At 39.7% G+C, this 25530-nt stretch overlaps 1 protein-coding gene and 1 long non-coding RNA gene across 2 annotated transcripts in view; one reads left to right on the top strand and one right to left on the bottom strand.

Annotated features, from left to right (window-relative positions):
- Window positions 1–25530, bottom strand: part of LOC117087758 — a 77859-nt gene that overhangs the window by 18714 nt on the left and 33615 nt on the right. The window lies entirely within an intron of this gene.
- Window positions 1–25530, top strand: part of N4BP1 (NEDD4 binding protein 1) — a 75580-nt gene that overhangs the window by 42335 nt on the left and 7715 nt on the right. The window contains exons 2-5 of the mRNA XM_033218338.1: window positions 9719–11406; window positions 18427–18557; window positions 20620–20716; window positions 23803–23910. Coding sequence (XP_033074229.1) covers window positions 9719–11406; window positions 18427–18557; window positions 20620–20716; window positions 23803–23910 — 2024 coding nt within the window. The remainder of the gene's footprint in view (window positions 1–9718; window positions 11407–18426; window positions 18558–20619; window positions 20717–23802; window positions 23911–25530) is intronic.

Here is a 25530-nt window from a genome sequence, read left to right as displayed (position 1 = left end):
AAGAAATAGAAGATAGAGGAACCAAATGGCAAAAGTATGTGATGCTGAAAAAGTATTTGAAGAAATAATTGCTGAAGACATTTCAAGTTTGGCAAAAGATATAAACATGATGATTCAAGAAGCTCACGGAACACAACCAGAATAAACCCAAAGATTTCCATACCCAGACACATCGAAAACACACTGCTGAAAATTGAGAACGTAAAAATCATGAAAGCATCCAGGGAAAATCATACCACATGTGGGGGAACAACAATTCAAATGACTGTGACTTATCAGTAACTGCAAAGGACAGAAGAAAGTGGCACAATATTAAGTGATGAAAGACAAGAAATGTTAACCTATTTTCTTGTATTCTGTTTGCCGGGGAGAAAAAAAAAATGTTAACCCAGAATTCTCTATCCAGTGAAATCCTTCAAGAATGAAAGTGAAATAAAGCATTCTCAGTTGAAGAAAAACTAAAGAGAAATTATTGCCCACAGTCTACACCAAAGAGTCTATTCCTTAGGAATTCTCCTAAGGAAAGTTCTTCAAATATAAATGGTAAATATCTGGATAAATGTAATAGGTTACTTTCTCCTCTTGATTTCTTTAAAATGAATTTCATACATTGAAAGCAAAAATTAAAATATTGTCTGACGGGGTTTCAAATGCATGTAAATGCAATGTGTGAGATCACTGTAACCTAACATTGGGAGAGAGGAAAGGAACCAGGAATAAAGAAACTGGTATGCTGGTGTCCTAAAATTTTTACCAATGGGATTTGAATTTATGGAGGTGACAACACAGGTCAGTGCCAGTGAAAAAATTTACTATTTACATTTGCTGAGAGAAGGGGACATGCCATGCCATGCAGGACCACGGGGAAGCATCAGGGTTTGGTCAGGAGGCAGAAGCAGGCCAGAGGAAAGCCTAAGCCAGAAACTTTACTGGGGCTTCTGTGAGAAAGGGAAGGCGGGGCGAGGTAAACAGTTTCGGATTAGATAGTTTGAATAATTCTCACAGGCTTTATAGGGACTGTCTCTGGTTGTCTGGTACCTGGCCTTAGGTTGATTTAGTGCAGGGGAAATATTGGCTTCGTATGTGAGACTTAAAGAGATGGGAGGGAGCATAGCATTGGGTCAGGCAGTCTGCACCTAAAAGGCATTCCCCAGACAAGCTGGGGACCACCCCTAGGAATTAGCTGGTTCTGAAAGGGGCAGCCAGCCCCTCTCATGGTCTGAAAGGTTCCCCAAGATGTCAGAACATCATATGATATAGAAAATAAGAAACATGTATATAAGTGATACAGTTTTATGAAATGATAGAATAGTGATGATAAGTAGGCTGTGAAAAGAATGTTGTAATCAGCATCACCACTTAAAAACTATATGAAGAGATACAGATAAAAATGCAGTAGGGGCCAGGCGTGGTGGCTCTCACCTGTAATCCCAGCACTTTGGGAGGCCGAGGTAGGTGGATCAGTTGAGCCCAGAAGTTCAAGACCAGCCTAGCAAACATAGCAAAATCCCGTCTCTACTAAAAATACAAAAAATTAGCCAGGCATGGTGGTGTGCACCTGTAATCCCAGCTACTTGGGAAGCTGAGGTACAAGAATCACTTGAACCTGAGAGATGGAGGTTGCAGTGAGCCGAGATCCATGCCACTGCAACTGAAGCCTGGGCAACAGAGCAAGACTGTGTCTCACGAAGGAAAAAAAGTGTGATAGGTAAATTATTATACTAAGTGTTTGTATAATGCAAAAGAAGGCAAGATAGAACAGGAATCAAATATAGGAAGCAAGCAGAAAACAAGTGAAATGGTAGGCAGATTTGGCAATAATTACATTAAATGTAAATCAACACTCCAATTAAAAGACAGGCACTGTCATAGTGGATTAAGAACATATAATGAAATTATCTGGTGTCTTCAAGAAGCTGAATTCAAGTATTACAGGTAAGTAAAAAGTGAAAGAAGGAAAGACATGTGCCGTGCAAACATTATTTAAAAGAAAGCTGGAGTGTCAATATTACTATCAGTAGCCTTCAGAGCAAAGAAAGTTACCAGAGATTAAGAGAGACACTACATAATAGTAAGAGGGGTAATTCAAGAAGACATTATGCAACAGTGCTAAATGTTTATATTCCTAACAATAGAGTTGCAAAATATGTGAACCAAAAACTGGCAGAACTGAAAGGAGAACTTGAAAATCCACAGTTATAGTTGGAGGCCTCAACACCCTTCTCTCAACAGTTGATGGAATCATTAAACAGAAAATAAATGAGGATCTAGAAGAACTCAGCACCACCATCAACCAGCCAGGTTCTAATACACATCTATAAAACATCCCAGTCAGCAACAGCAGAATATACATTCTTTATGAGCACCCATAGAAGTGTCAAGATAGACCTTATCCTGGGCTACAAAACAATTCTCAATAAATTTAAAATAATTGAAATCATACAGTGTTGTGACCACAAAGAGATCCAACTAAAAATCACCAACAGAAGGATAGCAGGAAATCCTCAAAAACTTGAAAACTAAATAACACTTCTAAATTTATGAGTCAAAGGGAAATTTTGAAAAATATATGCACTAAATGAAAATGCAGCATATCAGTTTCAGGATGCCACTAAAGCCATGCTGAAAGGGAAATTTCTGCCACTTAAACGCTTACAGTAGAAAAGAACAGGCCGGGCCCAGTGACTCACGCCTGAAATCCCAACACTCTGGAAGGCCAAGGTGGGAGGATTGCTGGAGCCCAAGAGTTTGAGACTAACCTTGACAACATAGCAAGACCTCGCCTGTATAATAATAATGAAAAAAAAGAAAAGTCTTGATAATTTAAGGTTCAAGGAACTAGAAAAAGAAGAGCAAAATAAACCCAAAGCAAGCAGAAGGAAAATATAATAAAGAGCAGAAATTAATGAAGCTGAAAACACAATAGAGAAAATCAGTGAAATGAAAGCTTGTTCTTTGAAAAGATTAGTAAAATCGACAAGTCTCTTAGCAACACTAACAAAGATGAGAGAAGCTGCAAACTACTAATATCAGGAATGAAACCAGGGTGTCTTTGCAGACATCAGAAAGATAAGAAAACTACAAACAACTCTACATACATAAATTTGGTGACTTAGTTGAAATGGACCAGTTCCTCAAAAGGCACGAACTACCATGACTCACTTCATATGAAATAGCTACAAGGCTATTCAAAATTATCTATTAAGGAAATTGAATTGATAATTTTTGAACTCCTATAAAAGAAATCTCCAGGCCCAGTTTGTTTCACTGGAGAATTCTACAAAATGTCTAAAAAAGAATGAACATCAGTTCTATAGAATCTCTTCCAAGAACTGCAAGAGGAGAGAACACTTTCTAACTCATGTATAGCCTGTATTACCCTGATGGTAAACCCAGACAAAAACAGTACCAAAAAGGAAAAAGTCCTTATAGATTCTTAACAAAATATTTACAAATATAATTCAGCAATATGTAAAAGAATTATATACCATAATCATGTGGGGGTTATTCCAGGGATATAAGGCTGGTTCAGTATTCAGAAGTCAATGTAACCAACCATATTAACAGGCTGAGGAAGAAAAATAATCACAGGATTTTATCAGTTGATGCAGTAAAGCATTTGACAGATTTCAACACCCATCCATATTCATGATCCTAGAGAATAGGTAACTTCCTCAATGTGATAAAGAACGTCGGTAAAAACTTTCCAGGTTTCATCATTCTTAATGGTGGGAAAGACTGAGTGCTTTTCTCTGTAGATCATTAACAAGGCAAGCATATTTGCTCACACCACTGCTCCCCAACATAGTGCTGTACTTTCTAGCCACTGCAGTAAGGCAAGAAAATAAATGGCATATAAGTCAGAAAAGAAGAAATATTTGTAGATGACATAATTGTCTGTGTAGGAATTCCCCAGGAAACTACACATACACACAGGTCCTTGAACTTTTAATAGGAATAAGTGAGTTCAGGAAGGTTTCAAGATACATGATTAACATACAGAAATCAATTACATTTTTATATACTAACAATGGACACATAGAAACCAAAATTTTAAATACAACACCATGCACAATCACTCAGAAAAATAAAATTCTTAAAACATGAAATCTTGGAAAACGTACAGGATTTGTATTCTCAAACTCAAAAGGCTAATGAAAGAAAGCAAATGAGATCCAAATAAATGGATAGCAATACCAGGTTCATGGATCAGGAGACTCAGCAGATGTCAGTTATGCTCAGATTCATGTCTCTTGTAATTGTCAGCACAATTGCTGATAAAATTCCAGCAAGATATTTTGTAGACACAGACAAAATTATTCTAAAAGTATGTATGGGAAGACAAAGGAACTGGAATAATTAAAGCAATTAAAAATTATAAAGAGGGAGCAAATCATTACCCAATTTAAAGAAATTATACAGTTACAGTAATCAAAACGGTGTGGTCTTGATGAAGGGATAGGCACATAGATTGGAACAGAATAGGGAATTCACAAGTAGCTCCACACAAGTATGGCCACGTGATTTTTTGACAAAAGTGCAATTCAGTGGTGAAAGAATAGCGTTTTCAAGAAATGATGCTACAGCAATATTGTACCTATAGGCAAAAACGTGAAGATCAAGGTAACCCTCACACCTTATTTTAAAATGTACTAAAAATGGATCATAGTTTTTAAATGTAAAACTTAAAAGATAACATTGGAGAGGTCTTCAGTACCTCAGGCTTGGTGAAGAATAAAATCGATAAATTGAACTTCCTTAAAATTAAAAACTTGCTGTCACAAAACACCCTGTTAAGAGGATGGGAAGACAAACTACAGACCAGGAGAAAATATCTACAAGCCACATATTTGACAAAAGACTCTTAGAATATATAAAGAGCTCTCAAAACCCAACAGTAATAAAACAACCCAGTTAGAAAATGGACAGAAGGATACTAGAGACTAGAAAGGAAAGGGAGAGATTTGTTAATAGATACAAAATTACAGCTCCCTGGGGAGAATAAATTCTAGTGTTCATATCACTGTAGAATGACTATAGTTAACAATAATACATAGTTTCAAATAGCTAGAAGGAGGATATAGAGTGCTCACAACACAGAGAAATGCTAAATGTTTGAGATGGATATGCTGATTAACCTGTTCTGCTCACTATACATTGTATGTATTAAGACTTCCCTGTGTGACCCATGAATATATACAATCAGCTGGGCACAGTGGCTCAGGCCAGCATCCCCTTGTTCTGTTAGATCTGCATTTAATTTAACAGTCTGGTTTTCTTTAGAAAACAGACAAAAATCATGGGATATAAACTGCTTCAATCAGTAGCAACTAATTGTAATACCAGAATTTGGGAGGCTGAGGCAGGGGAATCACCTGAGGTCAGGAGTTCAAGACCAGTTTGGCCAATATGGTGAAACCCCATCTCTACTAAAAATACAAAATTAGCCAGGTGTGGTGGCACGTGCCTGTAATCCCAACCACTTGGGAGGCTGAGGCAGGAGAATCGCTTGAACCTGGGAGATTGTGCCATTCCACTCCAGCCTGGGTGACTAGAACAAAACTCCATCTCAAAAAAAAAAAAAAAAATTATATATAGATATACAATCATTTGTCAATTAAAAATTAAAAAAAAAAATTTCTAGAGATAGGGTCTCGCTCTTTTGCCCAGGCTGGAATGCAGTGACATGATCTCAGCTTACTGCAGCCTCAGTCTCCTGGACTGAAGCAATCCTCCCATCTCAGCCTCCCAAGTAGCTGGAACTACAGGTACACACCAACATTCCTGGCTTATTTTTTGTAGAAACGGGGTTTCACCATGTTGCCCAGGCTAAATTGAAAGAAAACTTTTTTTTTTTTAATTTTTTGTTTTGAGGTGGAGTCTCGCTCTGTTGCCAGGCTGGAGTGCGGTGGTATGATCTTGGATCACTGCAACCTCCATATCCCAGGTTCAAGTGCTCTTACCTCAGCCTCCCGAGTAGCTGGGACTGTAGGCGTGCGCCACCATGCCCAGCTAATTTTTGTATTTTTAGTAGAGACGGGGTTTCACTATGTTTGCCATGATGGTCTCAATCTCTTGACCTCGTGATTGCCTGCCTGGGTCTCCCAAAGTGCTGGGATTACAGGCATGAACCATCGCACCTGGCCTAAAAGAAAACTTTTTCAAGGAAGAAAGTGGACAAAAGGATTAAGTATTTTACCAAAGAGAATATGTAGCTGGTTATTAGCACATGGAAAGATACTTAACACCACTGTATTAGGGAGATGTAAACTAAGACCAAATACCACACTCCTATTAGAAGAAGTAAAATAAAAAATAGTGACTGGCAAATTCTGGCAAAGTTATGGAGAAACTGGATCTCTCAAACATGGGTGGGGAAATGTAAAATAGTATAACCATTCTGGAAAGTAGTTTGGCGGTCCCTTGTAAAACTAAACACACACATACCATACGACCCAACAGCAGTTGCCCTCCTGAGCATAGCCCAGAGAAATGAAACTTGAGTTCACATAAAAACTAGCACATGAGTGTTCATAGCAGCTTTATTTGTAGTAGTTCCAAATAGGAACAACTAAAATGTAGGGAGATGGATTAAAAAAACTGGTTCATCCATCCCATGGAATACAACTGAGCAGTAACAAGGAATGAACTCGATATATGCAGCAGCTTGAATGGATTTCAACAGCAGTATGTTGAGTGAAAAAAGCGAACCCCGGGCCGGGCGCGGTGGCTCAAGCCTGTAATCCCAGCACTTTGGGAGGCCGAGACGGGTGGATCACAAGGTCAGGAGATCGAGACCATCCTGGCTAACACGGTGAAACCCCGTCTCTACTAAAAACTACAAAAAACTAGCCGGGCGAGGTGGCGGCGCCTGTAGTCCCAGCTACTCGGGAGGCTGAGGCAGGAGAATGGCGTGAACCGGGAGGCGGAGCTTGCAGTGATCTGAGATCTGGCCACTGCACTCCAGCCTGGGTGACAGAGCGAGACTCCGTCTCAAAAAAAAAAAAAAAAAAGCGAACCCCAAAAGTCGTATATAATTCTATTTATATAGCATTCTTGAAGTCACAAAATTATAGACATGAAAAATTCCCAGGGTTAGGGATGGAAGGTAGGAGTAGGTGGACATGACTGGAAAGGGGTAATGAGGGAAATCTTTGTGGTGATGGAATAGTTCCATATCTTGACTGAGGTGGTGGTTTCAGGAAGCTGCACATATGATAAAATGACTATACATATAATAGAACTATATAGACAGAAATGTGTCAGTGTAAATCTCCTGACTGTGAAATTGTACTGTAATTACATAAGATGCAGTGATTAGGGGAAACTGAAGAGTACACAGGACTTTATGTAGTACCTTTGGAACTTCTTGAGAACCTATAATTATTTCAAAATAAATTTTAAAACGTTAAAGCCACAACCTAAATACAGCATAATTTCAAACAAGTGATAGCTAAATGTTGCCTCTTTGGAGATCTTCAGGGATGCTGACTTTAGTCTTTAACACTGCTGCACATTCAGGAAAAGTGGATAAGTTATATTACTTTATGTTTAACTCAGTTGACATGTTCACAGAAATAGCAAGCTGCCCCATTAAAAAGACAGAGCTTAGCCAGATGCAGTGGTTCACACCTGTAACCCCAGCATTTCAGAGACCAAGGCAGGCAGATTGTTTGAGCTCATCAGGGGATTTGAGATCAGCCTGGGCCACATGATGAAACCTCGTTTCTACAAAATATACAAAAATTAGCCAGGTGTGGCGGTGCATGCCCGTAGTCCCAGCTACTCAGGAGGCTGAGATGGGAGGATCGCTTGAGCCTGGGAGGTAGAGGTTGCAGTGAGCCGAGATCACACCACTGCACTCGAGCCTGGGCAGCAGACCCTGTCTCTAAAAAAATAACAGAGCTCCTCTATCCAGCACCAGTTACCTCCATGCTTTACCACCAAGACCACAAATACTTCAGATGCTTTTAGAAGGAGGTAAGAGAGCTCATATATCTGCTGTTTCATCTACTTATAAAGATGTTGTATTTCTAAATTTCAGATGCACAAGGAATATTTACACACATGTTTGAATATTAATTCTCACTGAAGTTGTGTAACTATCACAGCAAGTATATAGTAAGTACAGGCCTACCATGCCTCTTCTTGACTGGTGCTGCACAGGTTTAACTTTTTGGTAACACCATTCTAATTTTATTTTAAAGTATAGATCAGATATCTCCAGACTCGTTTCCTACAAATGTCTGTCCAGAATTTTGACTGATCATTTAAGTAACAGCGTTGTTACTATTTAGTAAGCACTTACTATGTGCGAGGCGCTGTTGTCGAGACTTTAACTTCCATTATCTTTTTGAATTCCCTCAAAACCCCTGCAGTTACACTCCTTTTATAGTTGAGGAAACTGGGCTTAGAGGGATTAGGTAACTTGAGCAAGATAGTACCTGTCATATGGCTGGAATTTTAGACCAAGACACTGACCCCAGAGCCAAAGTTATTAACAGGTATGTTCCTGTGTGTGTGTTTGCTTGTCTGCTTGATTCATACTTCTGACTCCAGTAGCAACTAATTGTTTTTTTTTTTTTTTTTTTGAGACGGAGTCTCGCTCTGTCGCCCAGGCTAGAGTGCTGTGGCCGGATCTCAGCTCACTGCAAGCTCCGCCTCCCGGGTTCACGCCATTCTCCTGCCTCAGCCTCCCGAGTAGCTGGGACTACAGGCGCCCGCCACCTCGCCCGGCTAATTTTTTATATTTTTTAGTAGAGACGGGGTTTCACCATGTTAGCCAGGATGGTCTCGATCTCCTGACCTCGTGATCCGCCCGCCTCGGCCTCCCAAAGTGCTGGGATTACAGGCTTGAGCCACCGCGCCCGGCCAACTAATTGTTAAGAGAATTCAGTTTCCTTTCTTGCCTCATGTCAACCTCTTTTTTTTTTTTTTTTTTTTTGAGACGGAGTCTTGCTCTGCCACCCAGGCTGGAGTGCAGTGGCCGGATCTCAGCTCACTGCAAGCTCCGCCTCCCGGGTTAATACCAGCATCTGAGAACAGCAATACTGTCCAGCATTCACTTGTTCTATTAGATCTGCATTTAATTTAACAGTCTGATTTTCTTTAGAAAACAGACAAAAAATCATACAGTATATAGATTGTTTCAACCAACTGGAAAAAAAATTTTTGTTAATGTTATTCTTGCTTCTTAATAAGCTTGCTTTTGCTCTGAAAACAAAACAAAAAAAAATAGTGTTATTCTTTATACCTTCAAGAAATCTGGAAACCAAGGGTATATAGTAGCAAAAGTCAAGATTTGTTCTCTAGTCAATCACTTGATTTGATTATTTATCTCTTGATTATTATGTCATGGTAGTAATACATTACTGGTAACAAGCAAAGATGTCTTTTCATTAGAGATATAAATAAATCCATCCTTGGGATTATTCACTGTGTAGCTCAGCAAATCCCTAAGATCACATTGCATAAAATGTTACAAAATACCCACCTTTTAGATTTGGATGAAAATTTTTCAGTTCCTCTAAAGATGATTTAAGCAAGTTATATCTGTTACTTTCAATGTTTTATTTAAAACAGGACGTTTTGTTCAAAATTACAAACATGCTTGTGATTTTTATAAAATTGGCCTGACATTTGTAGTTACATGTGTAATTTATTGTGTGCTATAAGGAACTTTTGTAAATTGACCTAATTTCTTATTTTCTCTTTACAGGAATATATTAAAGGAATCTGTGAACCTGAACTAGAAGAAAGAGAATGTTACCCCAAAGACATGCACTGCATTTTTGTTGGGGCAGAGAGCCTGTTTCTGAAAAGCTTGATTCAGGATACTTGTGCTGACCTCTGCATTCTGGACATTGGCCTTCTTGGCATCAGAGGAAGTGCTGAGGCCGTGGTCATGGCTAGGAGTCACATTCAGCAGTTTGTAAAGCTCTTTGAAAATAAAGAGAACCTACCCAGTAGTCAGAAAGAATCAGAGGTAAAAAGGGAATTCAAACAATTTGTTGAAGCCCATGCAGACAATTACACAATGGATTTGCTGATTTTGCCCACTTCCTTGAAAAAAGAACTTTTGACACTCACACAAGGTGAGGAGAATCTCTTTGAAACAGATGATGATATTACTGAAATTAGAGATTCTCAACAAACAGAGTTTACACAGAATGCTGCCACAGGGCTGAATATTTCCAGAGATGAAAGTGTTTTGCAGGAAGAGGCAAGAAATAAAGCTGGGACTCCTGTTTCTGAGCTTACAAAACAAATGGACACAGTCCTTTCTAGCTCAGCAGATGTGCTTTTTGATCCAATAAATGGTCTAACCCCAGATGAAGAGGCACTTTCCAATGAGAGAATTTGTCAGAAAAGGAGATTTTCTGATTCTGAAGAAAGGCATACCAAGAAGCAGTTTTCTTTGGAAAATGTTCAGGAGGGGGAGATTTTACATGATGCTAAGACATTGGCTGGAAATGTAATAGTTGACCTATCTGATTCTTCTACTGATTCTGAAAATTTAAGTCCAGATATAAAAGAAACTACTGAGGAAATGGAATACAACATCCTCGTAAACTTTTTTAAAACCATGGGCTATTCCCAAGAAATTGTTGAAAAAGTCATTAAGGTGTATGGACCATCTACTGAACCATTATTGCTCTTAGAGGAAATTGAAAAAGAAAATAAAAGATTCCAAGAAGACAGAGAATTTGCAGCTGGTACAATGTATCCGGAGACCAACAAAACCAAAAATAAAGGTGTTTATAGCAGCACAAATGAGCTTACAACTGATTCCACTCCAAAGAAAACACAGACTCACGCACAGCAAAATATGGCAGAAAAATTTTCTCAGTTACCATTCAAAGTGGAAGCTAAACCATGTACCTCAAATTGCAGAATTAATACTTTCAGAACAGTGCCAATAGAACAGAAACATGAATTCTGGGGTTCAAACCAGAACTACATTTGTAACATAGACCCTGAAACTGATGGCCTTTCACCTTCTGTTGCCTCTTCAAGTCCCAAAGAAGTCAATTTTGTTTCAAGGGGAGCTTCAAGTCACCAGCCCAGAGTTCCAGTTTTTCCTGAAAATGGTCTACACCAGCAGCCAGAACCCTTGCTTCCAAATAATATGAAATCTGCCTGTGAAAAACGTTTAGGATGTTGTAGTTCTCCTCATTCTAAGCCAAATTGTTCAACCCTTTCTCCACCAATGCCACTGCCCCAGCTGTTACCTTCAGTTACTGATGCAAGGTCGGCAGGACCTTCTGATCATATTGATTCCTCAGTTACTGGGGTTCAAAGGTTTCGAGATACTCTAAAAGTACCCTACAAGCTGGAATTAAAAAATGAACCAGGGAGAACGGATTTGAAGCACATTGTTATAGATGGGAGCAATGTTGCAATTACGTAAGTCCATTCTCTGCAGATTGTTTTATTTTAAATAGGGCTCTAAATGGTGTCTGAGAATCACATGTATATAGGAACTATACATACATGTTGTATATAGTTGATCTGTAGCGTTAGGGTTGGATGTGGAGGGGAATGGGAACCAACTGGTTGGAAAGGTTTTGTCAGTCTATCTTCTGAATTCATGAACTTTACTTCACCCTGCTGAACTTAATTTCTAAGGGCAAGAGAGGATAGAAGATTATCTTTTCACATTGCATTGCTCAGTGATAGGTAGTATAGTAACTTTTAAGTCATTACATTCTTAATACTGTAAGTACCATTATGTTCTAATCTAAATAAGAAAACAAAGCTTAAAGCACAAGGATTTTTTAATCTTATGTTAGAGTATGCCTGATCTCTAGCGTAGAGTGTACAGTGGTAATAGGTGTGATGTACTTCCCTGGATAGAGCAATGGCAATTTCCTTTCAAAGGAAGTTAGTTTGAGCTTCATTGTGGGCCTCTGCTCTTACTAAAAGTTTATAATATTTGTTTTTAGTAAAAGACATCATTTAATGAACCCGTTGTTTCTAGTTAGCCTGTCTTGGAACTCCTCTTAGTTGAAAATCCTCTGATTTGAAACCTGTACGCTTGAGTTTCTTTTCTAAGGGGCAGTTTAAGATCATGGCTAAGAAGAGTGTGAGAGTCAAGAGCCTCCCCACACTGTGGACCAGCTGTTTGATTTGCGCAGGTCACTTAACTGTTCAGAGTTTCAGTTGCTGCAGTCTGTTGCTTTCTGACCTGTCCTTAAGGACATCTTTACCATATCATTTCAAAATAAAGTCTGCCCTCCAAAACCAGTCACCCCATTGTTAAAAGAAAAACTTCGGGCAAATTAAATTTAGCAGAATTGATCTGCACAAACAATGATTAATGAATCTGGCAGCACCCTAAACCAGGAGAGGTTCATAGAGCTTCACTCAGCAATGAGGGCCCGTGGTGTTTATCAGCAGAAGAGGGAAGTGCCCTGCAGAAACAACTTGATTGCCTACAGGCTGGCATTTGCCTTATCCAGGCATCCTGTGATGAGGCATTTGCCTTATGTCAGTTGCCAGCCTGTGATTGGCTGAAGCTTAGCTCCTGTGAAGTTTAGCTCCTGTGATTGGCTGAGACTCAGCCTTTTTTTTTTTTTTTTTTTTTTTACAAGAATACTCTTAGGTTGCAATTTGTTCACATACTAAGGTTGCAGGTCACTATGTATGGAGGCAACCTTAGGCCAAATTTAATTTAACACCATTGATTTTTGAAGAAATATTCAAGGTCTGGCATTTTAAGTAGCTACAATTCAATAAACAGGGCACCTGGACATGGAATGAGGAAGAAGTTGCCAAATCTTAAAAATACTTTTCTGAATTACCGAATGATTGTGTAACTTCTTTTTTGGGAGTTCTGAGAGATCAGTTAATGCCCTGAGTTTTTAAGAATACCTATTAGGATTGAAAAATAAATGTTATTTTTGAAATACATGTTTATAGTATATTTGTAATTGTTTGGTTTGTAAATTTTTTTATTAGGATTTTCAGATACACAAGATAATGAATTCCCATGGGTTCCTCACCCACCTTCAATAATTACCAGCTCATGATCAGTCTTGTTTCATCCTAGCCCTTACCTCTTCCTTCCACCCCTATTATTTTGAAGGAAATCTCAGCTATATGTTCATAAATATTTTAATATGTATTTTTTAAAATATAAGGATTATTCTGCTTTTTATTATTTGAATGAATTATCGATGCTGTGTTTTGCTGTCAAAAAGAAAATGCCATCATTTCAGATGTTAAAATTTGAAGACAGGCAGCAAAAATATGCAGTATGTTTACCTTCATTTCCAAATCATGGTTATTGTCATTTCACTTTGGTTTTTTTTGGCAGCCCTATTAGGGGAAACCCAGCAAATGACCCGCAGCTGCATAGCGATATCTAAGCAGAAATGTCAACTTCAGTCACCCACACCCCAAGCCCGGAACAAGTTCTTCATTGTTATGATTTCTTGAGCCAACTGGTGACACAAAATTTAGGTCACAATTGTGAGCAATTCTCATCCTCTTTCACTTTTTTGTATGTGGAAGGATTTTCCAAATAGGAAATGCAAGTTAACATAGAATGAGCAGTGATCCTGATGCTTTTTAAAAACCTTTTGGGGTAGTTAACAGGCATATTTCTCAGCAGGGTCACTTTTGGAATTTAGAGTGGTGTTACCTATCTGTGACAGGATGTTTTGCAAATCTAGTCCCTCCCACTTTGCTTATAATATCCTTCCCCAGTCATTGTGACACCCCAAACACCCTCCCACATGTTTCCTAATGCCCTGAGTACAGTGTCATCTCTTTTGAAAACTACCAATTATTACACTAAGAGAAAGCTGCAAGCTTTCTTTTTTTTTTTTTTTTTTTTTTTTTTTTTGGAAAACTGATTGTTTTGGGAGGATTTACATTTTCTTTGGATTCACAGATGTCTGTGTTTAAAGGCAATACTTTAACAAGTGAATGTGTTATTTTAAGGAGACAGACTTGTACTTAATTTGATGTATTGTTCTGAAAATGTCAGTAATTAAGATTTACCCATATTCTAGGAAGAAACTGCATAATGGGTATAGAGTTTTATTTTGGAGTGACAAACATTTTGGAACTAGGTGTAAGTGGTGGTTGCACGGCATTGTGAATGTAGTAAATGCCATTGAATTTTAGTCATGTGAATTTTACCTCAATTTTTTTTGTAAGTTGGAAAAAAATCAGCCTGTATTTTAAATCAGTTGCTTCAATGTTAAGTGTGAATTAACTTTGACTAGATTCCATGAAGAAACTGATTTGTGTTTCTTCTGTTCAATGAATTACCTCTGATACCCATAGTCCCTGACACACAGTAGGAACTCATTAAAAGCTTGTTGATGAATTAAAGGCAAATTAGAATTTTTCTTTTTTTAAGAGGTGAAGTCTCACTATTTTGCCCAGGCTGGACTCGAACTCCTGGATTCGGCCAATCTTTCCTAGTAGCTGAAGCTATAGGCATGCCTTACCATGCCCAGTTTAGGATTTTTTTTAGTGGCTTTCTACTACCCATTTGTAACTTCATGGTTACTATTCCAGTGGCCAGTTTAGATTTTTCACTGAGACCATATATTTAATGCAACAAATATTTGGGATTTTAAAGTCGAAACACCCATTATTATGTGTCAGGCACTGTATTTTTAAAAATGCAGCCTTCACACCAATTGTGAGGCAAAAGTTGTAATTTATACAACATGAAGTGGCTTAAAAATGTTTTCCAGGGTTATGTAGATAGAGATTTGGACCCATAATGTCTTTCCCCAGAGCTGCTGTATACCCTCTCTCCTCCAGCAGAAGTTAAGGTTGGAATTTTCAGGCCAAGGCATCATTGGATACTTAAGTCTTGGGTTTCACAGCACTCCTAACTGAAGCTTACTGATTTGACCCAAGTAGTTGGGGAAGTACTTATTTGATTCCTTAAGCAATAGGATCTGTTGGTGTGGGCCCCACCCTAAAGCAGCCTAGGCCCACCCTTCAATGTATTTTTGTAAAGCCTTTGTTCATTTTCCTATCCAGAATGAGGTCTGCAGCCCATACCACCTGTGAAAACCTCCACAGTACCCTGTTTAATGCTGCCAATTTTGTATATCTTGTTCTTGCCCCCTCGTCACCATGAATGAGTCAAATGATGAGTAAGTGGAAATTGTTTTGTGATGTATGACTAGACAGCACGGTAGTGGCCAAGAAACATTTGGGCTCTGTCCGCCTGAAACTTCAGCATGAGAACCCCTGACGTATGGGGTGATAGTTTTCCATGTAGATGAGGTTTGCCCCTTCCCTTGCCAGAATTATGTATTTTAACCTTTTTGTTTTCATACTAGTCTTTGCCATATTAGGGTTCCATAAAAAGAAATTTTTCCTGGGTAACTCAGAAAGGACTTTCCGCTGTCTCCACACTGCCGTGTCCGGTGCTATGGCTGCCATGAGTTTTTATCAGCTGTGTGTCACCCATCTCCTCTGCTTTGGACACTTTCTTTTAGTCGCCAGCATTCTATAATAAAGCAAGCAACCAGATGATATAATCTTTAACCAATTATATGGAAACAGACGTTTGAATCTCTTGATGGCCTGCACACCTGGCCTCCCAGACTTAATAACTGTTCGTTCTATATTTGGAGCTGGGAGCCCCAGAGCTTTGGCCTTCCCGTAAGCAGCAAGGTGTTATTATATATATATACTTTGCCTCTGGGTCAAAATAGACCTTTGGTCTGGGTTTACCTGTCAACTTGCTACTCTGGTTTGATTGCAGAGAGGCCAGGAGACAGTGATGAGTAAGCACATGCCTGCTCAGGGTATAGGACTTGAAGTAGGATGAGCGGTCCTTAATGGACCCTCTGTATTATTTTGAGGACAATAATTTGGCTCCACTTAATTTTTTGTTGTTGTAGTTTTATTTTTTGGGTAAATCTGTATGTTCTCCACCAGAATTTTGAACCTGTTTTAATTCCATTCCTGAGATTTTTTTAGAGTATCAAAAGTGATATGATCTTATCACTGAGAATAACATTTTGGAATTTAGTTGAGAGCTGATGTTTCTAGAAACTCCATTTGTTCCCCCTCTAGACTTGTAAGGAGTCCAGGGCAGCAGAATTCATCGGTCTGCATTTCCACCCTTGTTACGTAGTGACCCAGTGGAATTGAACTGGGTACTCCTCCTCTATCCAGTTCCTCCTCTTGCCATCACCAGAAGCTATTAAGGAAAAGAGGGAGAGTAGGTAGCACACATTTGTATCTGTCAAATAATCAGGAAGCCACCTTAAAAACCTTTTCAGTGCAGTTCTCTCAAGGATTATCCTTTTGCAGACTAAATATACATATTTCTTGGTTTTTCTAAGAACCAGCAGGTTGTTCTGTTGTGGATTTTCAAATTAGGGCTGTGGTTGACGTTAACTCTAGGCATGTCCCTGCTGTTAAGCAATTAGAGTGATGGATGATTTATAATTTTTGAAAGATTAAAAAAGACCCCCCTAAAGAACCACCCCCAGTCTTTTTTCTAGTTAAAAATGTCACTATGCTACCTTCTTGTCATATTTGAATGCCTTTAGATAAACAAAGCACTCCTGAATTATCAAGATTGGGTTTGTTTATTTACATATATTTTCTGGGGTGAGAGCCTCTGAAATATTTATGGTTCGCTGAAAAAGAAATAGCCTTTAAAAAGAGGAGTCTGTGAGTAGCTCTTCTGAATCTCACAGAGCATTAGATGTTCGTGAAGTGTCCAGCCTCTTCCTGCTCTCAAGGAACGCACATGCAGGTGGGGTCGTGGAAAAGGCAGCTGTGAGGAAGTCGGAGTCTAATCCAGCTCATTCCCCTGGCTGTGCAACCCAGGCAGGCTGCTCCTTCCCTAGTGACTCCTTTTTCTAACAGGCATCTAAATGCCATTCTATCTCTGTGATTCTGGTGCACCATACAGGGTTGGAATTCAGAAGAGGAAGGAGGCTGAGAGAGGCCCTGTGTCTAGAAATAGCTTCATAGAAGAAGAGGGGCCAGAATTCAGCGCATTCAGTCCTGAGGGCATTTGAAGAAGGAGCAAGGAAAGGTGCAAGAGCATCGCACATATAGAAAGCAACACAAGGAAAGGCTCAGAGACCAGGAGGGGTGAGATGGCAAGACCTGGTCAAAACCAAGAGGGTTGTTGCATGGTAGTGGGAGGGTCACTTAGCCAGATCCTTTCTGACGAGTCAGACGAGGAGGGGTCCTGGAAGCCAGGCAGCATTAGTGTAGGACAGTGCCTTTGAAGGCCCTGAGCAGAATCAAAGGCCTCGGGCTGCATTTAAAAGTTAGTTTTCACTGGAATTTTCAGGGTAGGCTGGAATTAGGAGAGCCGGGGTTTAACTCAGGACACATATGCCCATCATGGCAGGACTTGCAAGTGAAGTATTTCTACAAAGCAATTTTGGCATGCAGCATTAGACGTGGAGAGAAGACAGGACTGAAGATGCAAGGAGTATTGTCGCTGCAATCTAAGTGACCATTGAAGCAGTGAACATAGATTATGCTAATTTCATCAATTACAGCATCACTGTTTAAGATTTTAGTCTTTTTTTCTTTGTAATACCCATGAGTAGACAAATTACCACCTGCAGAATTTTAAACTTTTAACTTTTTTATCTCCACTTTTAATTAACTGCTGGAGCGTAAATTTTAAGTACTTTCTTCCTTTCCATTGAAATGTGTTATGGATGGAGGGGTTGGCATTTTTTAATCCTCTATACTAAGGATTGTAAACTATGGGCCAAATCAGGCCCGCCACCTGTTTTTGTAAATGTGGAACACAGCCACACACATTCACTTACAGCTGTCTGTGACTGTTTTCACACGCAGAGTTGGGTAGTATGACAGAGACTGTGTGACTCTTAACAGAAAAAGTGTTCTGACCTGTGTTCTCTACTGTTCATTGTTGTTGTTTTTTTTCTTTCTTTCTTTCTTTCTTTTTACCTTTTTTCCCTGCTTTCTGCTTTCTTAAAATAGCCTTTCACAGCCCCTCCATAAGTTTCATTTGAGTCTTGCCCTCAACATGTTTCTCGTAAGCTGTAAACTGAGTAAATATAGCCATTCCCTGGAAAGAGTGGGGCCCTCCTGGGACAGGACACAGCAGCATCTTTGGAGGTTGCAGGGGTTATGACCGTGTCACATCTTTGTCCCTTTCTTCTGTCACAGGGAACAAGTATTACCATGGAGCTCACTGCCTTCTGTCACAACAGCACACCCAGTTAGATTAACAAAATGCGAGAAAAATCCTAAGACACTATTAAGAGTTCTGTCCCCTACAGTGGGTTCCATCCTAACTTTATGAACTAAATGCCAAAAATGTAAGAGTATTAAAGGAAACTTTGTTATTGTTTGTTGTATGTGTATGTTAACTTTTCATGGTGAAACTGTGCTTTAAACAGAAATAAATTTTATGTATTTTCTTTACTCTGTTATTTCTAGCCACGGTCTGAAAAAGTTCTTTTCTTGTCGTGGAATTGCAATTGCGGTTGAATATTTTTGGAAGCTTGGCAACAGAAACATCACTGTATTTGTCCCTCAGTGGAGAACAAGGCGTGATCCTAATGTCACAGGTGAGGCAAACTGATTTTTTCAGATTGCTAGTGAAATGTTTAATGAGTCAGCTTATAATTACAACACATGCTGTTTAGAATAGAGCTGTGTGCCATGGGCAGCAGCTTTAAAAATAAAATTGTAAATCTATCACACCTAGCAAAACATCAATTGAAGAGAGTGCCACGGCATCAGAAATACTAGGGGGTAGGATGGAAAGTTAACATAGTTATTTATACAGGAAATTATGTTAAGAGTTCATTATATATCACATGTTTTCTTTTTACTTTCTAAAAAATGTCTTTATTAAGCTGGGTTTCTGACTGTTTAGATAGTATTTTTGAAGTCACTTCATAAATTTGGCCCCTTCAAGTTATGTCTTTTTAATAGTCTATTTAATGGCTTAATATAAATCATTTCTGTTAAACATGAAGTACTCTGGCTGACCTGCAGGCCACACATGAAAGATTTGAACTTACTGTGAATCATGAAATGTTCCAGAGAAACTTCAGGTTGTTTGTGTCATAGGTCATGATAGGAGGATAGGTGAAAGGGGTGTGTCAGGCAACTTAACTCATCAGAGTACCTGGAAAAATAAACTAGATTGTGGGGAGGGAGGGTGAGTGAGTACAGGACTTGCCCAGCACATTAAACAGGAAGTGAAATTTAGTCACTTAGTGGGGCAGAAATGGTCAAACCACATAGTTCCCAAGTATTCCCAACTTCCCCCATTTTGAAGAGCATATTCATCTTAACAGAGGGTACATAAGGAATGAAGCAGATCCACTCATTTTGTTATTTTTGCAATTGGATCCCTGAAGGAGTCTCTCTTTTTTTTTTTTTTCCCTGAGATGGAGTCTCGCTCTGTCACCCAGGCTGGAGTGCAATGGCACGATCTCGGCTCACTGCAACCTTCACCTCTTGGGTTCAGGCGATTCTTCTGCTTCAGTCTCCCAAGTAGCTGGGACTACCTACACGCACCACCACGCCCGGCTAATTTTTGTATTTTTAGTAGAGATGGGGTTTCATCATATTGGCCAGGCTGGTCTTGAGCTCATGACCTTGTGATCCACCCACCTTGGCCTCCCAAAGTGCTGGGATTACAGGCATGAGCCACCACACCCTGCCAAAGGAGTCTCTTAATGCTTACATGCTCTGCATTGCTTAAGTCAGTGGTGAGTACCATTGTAGGGAATGCAGGTGTGGGAAACTCAGACCCTGAGTTTTTAGCTGCTTTTGCCCATTCCTGGTTTTCTGAAGTGTAGCTTTGACCCTCCGTTCTCCACTGTCACCACCCACCCCCCATGAAAACCGGCAAATATTTGTATGGACACCTTTGAGAAGTTGGACAGGAGGCCAGTAGGAGGAGGCTTCAACAGACTCTTGGCATAAGGATCTTTCTTGGGATTGGGGTAGAACCATTTGTCCCTCCTATCCCTAGATCTGTCCTAGTCCCACCCCTACCCTCTCTCAGGCTGTCCTATCATCCCTCTCTTTGTCCTCTATTTTTTGTAGTATAGCTCTGAAAGAGTTTTTGATGATAGGCTTCATTAAATACCCAGGCTGGAGTGCAGCAGTGCAATCTCAGCTCACTGCAACATCTGCCTCCCGGATTCAAGCGATTCTCCTGCCTCAGCCTCCTGAGTAACTGGGATTACAGGCACGAGCCACCATGCCTGGCTAATTTTATATTTTTAGTAGAGATGGGGTTTCATCGTGTTGGCCAGTCTGGTCTCGAACTCCTGAGCTCAAGTAATCCACCTGCCTCAGCCTCCCAAAGTGCTGGAATTACAGGCGTGAGCCACCGTGCCTGGCCTACTATTCTTAAGAAGCAAATGAGTTTAATCTTTTTATGTTTAAAAAATAACTGAAGTTAGTTCATATGTTGTTTTTGCCTTAGTATAGGTCTTGCTTGTTTTTTGTTTTTTGTTTTTTCCTCCTAGTGAGTTAGTAAAACTGAGTCAATAGAAAAAAGGTTTTCTACAGCTCTCCAAGTGAAACATTTGAGTGTACTTACATTTCTTGATACATTTGGGAAGATAGCCCTTTTCTGAATGTATATTCAACTTATTCCACGAACAGAACAGCACTTCTTAACCCAGCTCCAGGAGCTCGGAATACTATCTTTAACTCCTGCCCGGATGGTCTTTGGAGAAAGAATTGCTTCTCATGATGACAGGTATGAAAGGCCATTCTCCTTCCTAAGGTTGGAGTGGGGTGGTGAGGAGCCAGCCACCTGCTCTGCTGAACAGGTCCACACTTTTAGAGGACCTGCTTGATGCGGGAGGTTTAATATTTGTGGTCATTAAGGTGATATGCTCAGTGATATTTGCTACATAGTTTTTAGAAACATCACAAAAGAAACTGTTTTTGTGTTTTAGTAAAACATGACTGAAAATCTGTAAGTAAAAGCAGATATTGTAGTCTCTGGTTGGTAGGTGCTTAAAGTAATGTTTGTCTTGTCTTAGTGTGGCAGGCTTGAAAATGGTTTCAAATATTAACTCCTCTCACTCTACTTTTGATCAGTGACTTAGCCTATTATCATAATGCCTGGGTCCTCAGGGTTTCTTCTACGTCATAGACATGTCTCAAGTGACCCTACTGTGATAGGAGTAAGCTGCATTTCTTTTCTTTTTTTTTTTTTTCTTGAGATGGAGTCTCACTCTGTCGCGCAGGCTGGAGTGCAATGGCACAATCTCAGCTCACTGCAACCTCTGCCTCCTGGGTTCAAGCGATTCTCTTGCCTCAACCTCCCAAGTAGCTGGGATTACAGGCACGCACCACCATGCCCAGCTAATTTTTGTATTTTTGGTTTAGCAGGTTGCAGTGAAACGGGGTTTTTCCATGTTGGCCAGGGTGGTCTTGAACTCCTGAACCTTAGGTGATCTGCCCACCTTGGCCTCCCAAAGTGCTGGGATTACAGTTGTGAGCCACCACACCCAGCCTATAAGCCTCCATTTCTTAGCTTGGCATATAACTCAGGAAGCAGGTACTAGTGCATCTGAGTCACCAAGATTTCGTCTGTGCCTTTTAAATATTTTGTTTTGTTTTTGAGATGGAGTTTCACTGTGTCACCCAGGCTAGTGTGCAATGGCACAATCTCAGCTCATTGCAACCTCCACCTCCCAGGTTCAGGCCATTCTCCTGCCTTAGCTTCCCAAGTAGCTGGGATTACAGGCATGCACCACCACGCCTGGCTAATTTTTGTATTTTTAGTAGAGATAAGGTTTCACTATGTTGGTAAGGCTGGTCTCAAACTCCTGACCTCAGGTGATCCACCCATCTCGGCCTCCCAAAGTGCTGGGATTACAGGCATGAACCACTGCGCCTGGCCCTTTTTAAATTTTTTCTAAAAACTTTATTGAGCACTAACCAAATCTGATACACCGAGGTAGGTTCTGGGGACACGCATGATTCAGATGCACCTCCTGCCCTCAAGAATTTTGAGAAAACGTACATAAGTAATAGAAGGGAGTTTTGCTGTGGTTGAGTAAGAGAAGGTTCCAAACTTAACCAATGGAAATAGGACTCGTTTTTAAAATCCTTCTCATGGTATGAAATTAGTAGCAGGTCTACTAACATTTGGGAACCTAGTGGTAGCTGTTTATTCTTTTCTCTCCTGCATTTGCCCTGTTTATTTTCATCTGGCTTATAGCACTGACAGCACCCCTGCTGTTTTTGCCTGTGTTCCACCAAAACACCACTCCATTGAAGATAGTGTTTAGCTTGTGACCCAAGCTAGTGAATGATAGTCAAATGGGTAAGAGATGAAAAGAGGGCCTGGGGAGAGAGATGGGGGGCTTGGGACCACAGCAGACATATATTCATTCACCAGAAGGGCCTTCTCATTGACAGTCCCTTGCCCTGCACCAGGCTAGTATGCAAGACCAGATCTGATGGGTGAGAATCAGGTGGCATGGAAGAGCCAAAAGAGGATACCATATGTGGGTGCCTGGGGGATAGGTGAGAAGTACTAGAAGGCGGAATGGAAGGACACTTCCTGCCCAGCCCTGTGACACAGACAGGGGCCCTGCAGGGTTCAGGTCCTCTAACACAGCAGCTTCATTCTCACACCAGCAGGGTTGGAACACACACACAAGTATGCAGACTAAGCTCTTGTTTGGCTGATACGGCTCTTTGGGTTTTTAGAGGACATGCATATATGTTCTCATTCATAGTACATGAACTCAGAAGCCTTACTGCCTATTTTTGTTAGTGGCAAACATTACCACTTACAACTCATGCCAGTTAGAAGTCATTTGTAAAATATTATTTAATAAAGCCAAAGAACTAAATCATATTTAATTTCCAAGGTTTTCTAAGATCTCTGAAACTAATGAGGTTTTTTAAATCCCCGTTAAGTACTCATCACTGCTAGTAAAAGCAGTTGTCTGTACCTTTAGTTCCAGTGAGTCGCTTAATTTATTTTTTATTATCTTGGTCTACATATCCTTAGACAAATGTGGTCACCCTAACTTATGAGATAAAATTCACATTATCCTCACAGATCTCTTATTAAGAGGGTCTGAGCATGAATAATCAGCAGTGAAATGGAAGTCTTCTTTACTGCTTCATCCTTTCCCTTTTTTATCACCAGGTATCCTGTCATACCTTCCATTTGAGTGAATCTATAACTTAGTCTAAACAAAATGGCATTTCTAGATACCTCTTTTTACTGGCTAATTTTTTGTATTTTTTTGTAGAGATGGGGTTTCACCATGTTGCCCAGACTGGTCTCAAACTCCTGGGCTTGAATGATCCGCCCACCTCAACCTCCCAAAGTGTTGGGATTATAGGCGTGCGCCACCACACTCGGCTTGAACCTATAAATTTTTAAAAAGAAAAGAGAATTGTAAGGCTGATTGTACTAAGCAGCTAATCTTAGAACCAGAATACTGTTGCTCAGTAACTTAAATCTGAATAATGATTGCACAGGCTTGTCAGCTCTCATTCTCTGCTCTGGTCTTCATGTATTCTTATTAACACTGTTTACTGATAATACAACTTTTGAATAAATTATAGTTTAGATCACTTAAATTGTATGAAAGACAATCTATTTTATAATCACACTAATAATTTTAGAGATATTCACCATTCTGATTGATCTTCAGTTGATAGGGGCTAAACTTTTCTGTGGCCTAGCCTTGGTTAAATTCTTTGATGGTTTTCCTATGAAGAGGAACTTTTCTCTTATTTTCTTATAACATGGCTTCTCTGAGCCAAGGATGCCTGTTGCTCATTTTAAACTCTCTTATATTACCATAGGTTTCTACTACACTTAGCGGACAAAACTGGTGGTATAATTGTGACAAATGATAATTTCAGAGAATTTGTGAATGAGTCAGTCTCTTGGAGAGAAATTATTACAAAAAGGTAATATTTTCTTCTTTGTCTTTGGTCAGAAAAGTTTTGTTTTGTTTTTAATTGTTTGTTTCTGTGTGCATTTTGTTTTGTTTTCTATATTCCTTGGCCCCACAGAAGGCAATATAAGGAACCAAAGTATCATAAGACTGTGCTGTACTCCCTTTCATAGGTGACTGGCCCCCTCCAGGTAATCAGGGGCCCGGCGCAGAGCAGCAGAGCTGGTTGTAATGAGTGTGGACATGCTCTGCTCTCACTACAGCCTTCTAGGGCATCAGAGTTTTCCTGCATGAAGCAGGAGGCACAGTTAAGTGTGATGGAGCACAAATGGCTTCCTAGTTTACTCAGCTGTGAAGTAAAAGGGTGAACTTCATGGCAGCTGGGATTCCAGCTCTGAAGTGCTGTGATTCCAGCAAGAGGAAAGGACCAAAAGCAATGTGTGCTGACTGGGCTTTCACTTCTTCATGGTCTGGAGAGAATATTTCCACTTTTTAATATCTGATACTTTTCTGGAGGTTTTTACAGTCATAGTTTAATCATCTATATTGAAAACATCTTTAAATATCCAAAATAAAACAGTTACATCAAGAGTTTAGCATTCACTGCTGTTTTTCATTTGTAATAAAACTATGAAGGTGTCCACTGCTGAAAAATGCCCTAAGATGAGTGGGCACTGGCTGCTAGGACTTTTTGTTAACAACTATCACCTGACCAGTTATTTAAAATAGAAAGCAAGAGGCTGTGATAGTGCCAGGGATAAGGCACATAGGCCAGACATCTTAAAACATAAAGTGAACATACCTCATGCTAAGTATAACTAATATATAGTAAAACTCGCAGTATAGCTAGGATAACTAGATATTTATCCCTGTTGGGGTTTCACAGTTGTACTTTGCCTGGTATTTGTATTTTCCTAAATTATTAGAAGATTTTAGAAAAAGATTCTGTTACGAAAGCCCAGGTGAGAGTTAATTACTGTATGCGTTTTGACACCTGTGCTGTTAAAAAGCTGTTGTTGATAGCTGAACCGAGAATGAGAATTGGTCTTTGACCTTCTGGGCACAGTTAATGAGCCACTAATCTTGTAGGGCATGTTTCTGTTGGACCTCTGCCTGGGCTCATTGTCAGTATTTACTGACACTCATCCGTGTATGCATGGAGGGTTTAAATGCAGTCAAGACTGGTGTTCTCCAGCCAAGCTGTTGCTTTCAGCATTCACAAAAACAAGGCAGAAAGGAGACCCAGACAACAAGCACAAGCACTTGGACTTTTAAAATTATTTCATTTTCTGTTTTCCCTGATATGATAAATAGTGGTCTAAAGACCTCAGATTTCCTTTATTCATGTATCGTTTTCCTTTTTAAAAATATTATTTTCAGTGGGTTTGCTTATAGACACATTTATTACCAGTTTTATTCAAAAAATTAAACCTTCATTCAGCATTTGTGTCCTAAGCTGACAGTCTTTAAATCTTATTTTTCAAAGTTATATTGACAGTTATATTAGAAGAAGAAGCGGCTTCCTAAGCCCAGTACAAATCTGCAAGTCTTGATGAGAAATTTGAGGGCTGGCTGATAAAATGGCTGGCTGGCTGATAAAATGTTCTGACTCTATTGTATTTATGTCCAAAAC

The sequence above is a fragment of the Trachypithecus francoisi genome, unplaced genomic scaffold (genome assembly GCF_009764315.1).
Source record: "Trachypithecus francoisi isolate TF-2019V2 unplaced genomic scaffold, Tfra_2.0 Lachesis_group10, whole genome shotgun sequence".
NCBI lineage: Eukaryota > Metazoa > Chordata > Mammalia > Primates > Cercopithecidae > Trachypithecus > Trachypithecus francoisi.
Note: the sequence above shows the minus strand (reverse complement) of the source record. Positions and strands in the feature narration are given on the sequence as shown.